The sequence below is a fragment of the Etheostoma spectabile genome, unplaced genomic scaffold (assembly GCF_008692095.1).
Source record: "Etheostoma spectabile isolate EspeVRDwgs_2016 unplaced genomic scaffold, UIUC_Espe_1.0 scaffold272, whole genome shotgun sequence".
NCBI lineage: Eukaryota > Metazoa > Chordata > Actinopteri > Perciformes > Percidae > Etheostoma > Etheostoma spectabile.
Window position 1 is genome coordinate 1,718,680 of NW_022605576.1, and position 745 is coordinate 1,719,424.

At 55.7% G+C, this 745-nt stretch overlaps 1 protein-coding gene across 1 annotated transcript in view; it reads left to right on the plus strand.

The window, feature by feature from the left end:
- anks6 (ankyrin repeat and sterile alpha motif domain containing 6) overlaps positions 1-745 on the plus strand; it is a 15,935-nt gene that overhangs the window by 10,758 nt on the left and 4,432 nt on the right. Inside the window, exons 11-12 of the mRNA XM_032510816.1 lie at positions 248-442; positions 551-713. Of these exons, the coding sequence (XP_032366707.1) occupies positions 248-442; positions 551-713 (358 nt within the window). The remainder of the gene's footprint in view (positions 1-247; positions 443-550; positions 714-745) is intronic.

A 745-nucleotide genomic window follows, 5' to 3' on the forward strand; every position in this document is an offset into this window, starting at 1 on the left:
CCCCCCCCCCCCCCGAGCAGTTGGGGGGGTATGGTGCCTTGCACAAGAGCACCTGGCAGTGCCAAAGAGGTGAAGTCCAGCTACCAATCCACACTCCATACTTTGGTCCGTATAGGGACTTGAACCAGCGACCCTCTGGTTCCCAACCTAACTCCTTAGAGACTAAGGAACTGCCACCCAATATGGGTTATTATGATTATTATTAGTGGTAGTGTTGTAATTATTATATGTTTTCCATGTCCTCTAGCTCCGAAGTGGTGCGCCACTGACCCGGCTGCCCAACGATAAACTGAAGGCGGTGATCCCCCCCTTCCTGCCTCCGTCCAACTTTGAACCGTGGAGCTCGGACCGCTCGCGTCTCCTCGGGGAGGGAAAGAGCGAAGCACCCCGCCTGCCCATGCCCCCCCAGAGGAAGCTGAACAGCAGTGGGAACTCTGATATTGTGAGTGTTTGTGAGTGAGGGTGGGTGCTGGCGAATCCCCGTCCTTATGTTTTCTCATCCTTCATATGTCTTCTGCTGTCTCCTCCTCATCTCTCCTCTGGACGTCAGACGTCCATCAGCCGTGTGGTCAGCAGGTCCATTAAGTTTCCCAGCATCCCCAAGGGGCCTTCCTCCTCCTCGCCTTCCAACTCTGGTCACTACCACTCCCCCCACTCCTCAGGAGGCTCCAATGGAGTGGCAGGGATCAACCGGGACTGCCACAACCGTTCAGGTTCACACACACACACACACACACACACACAC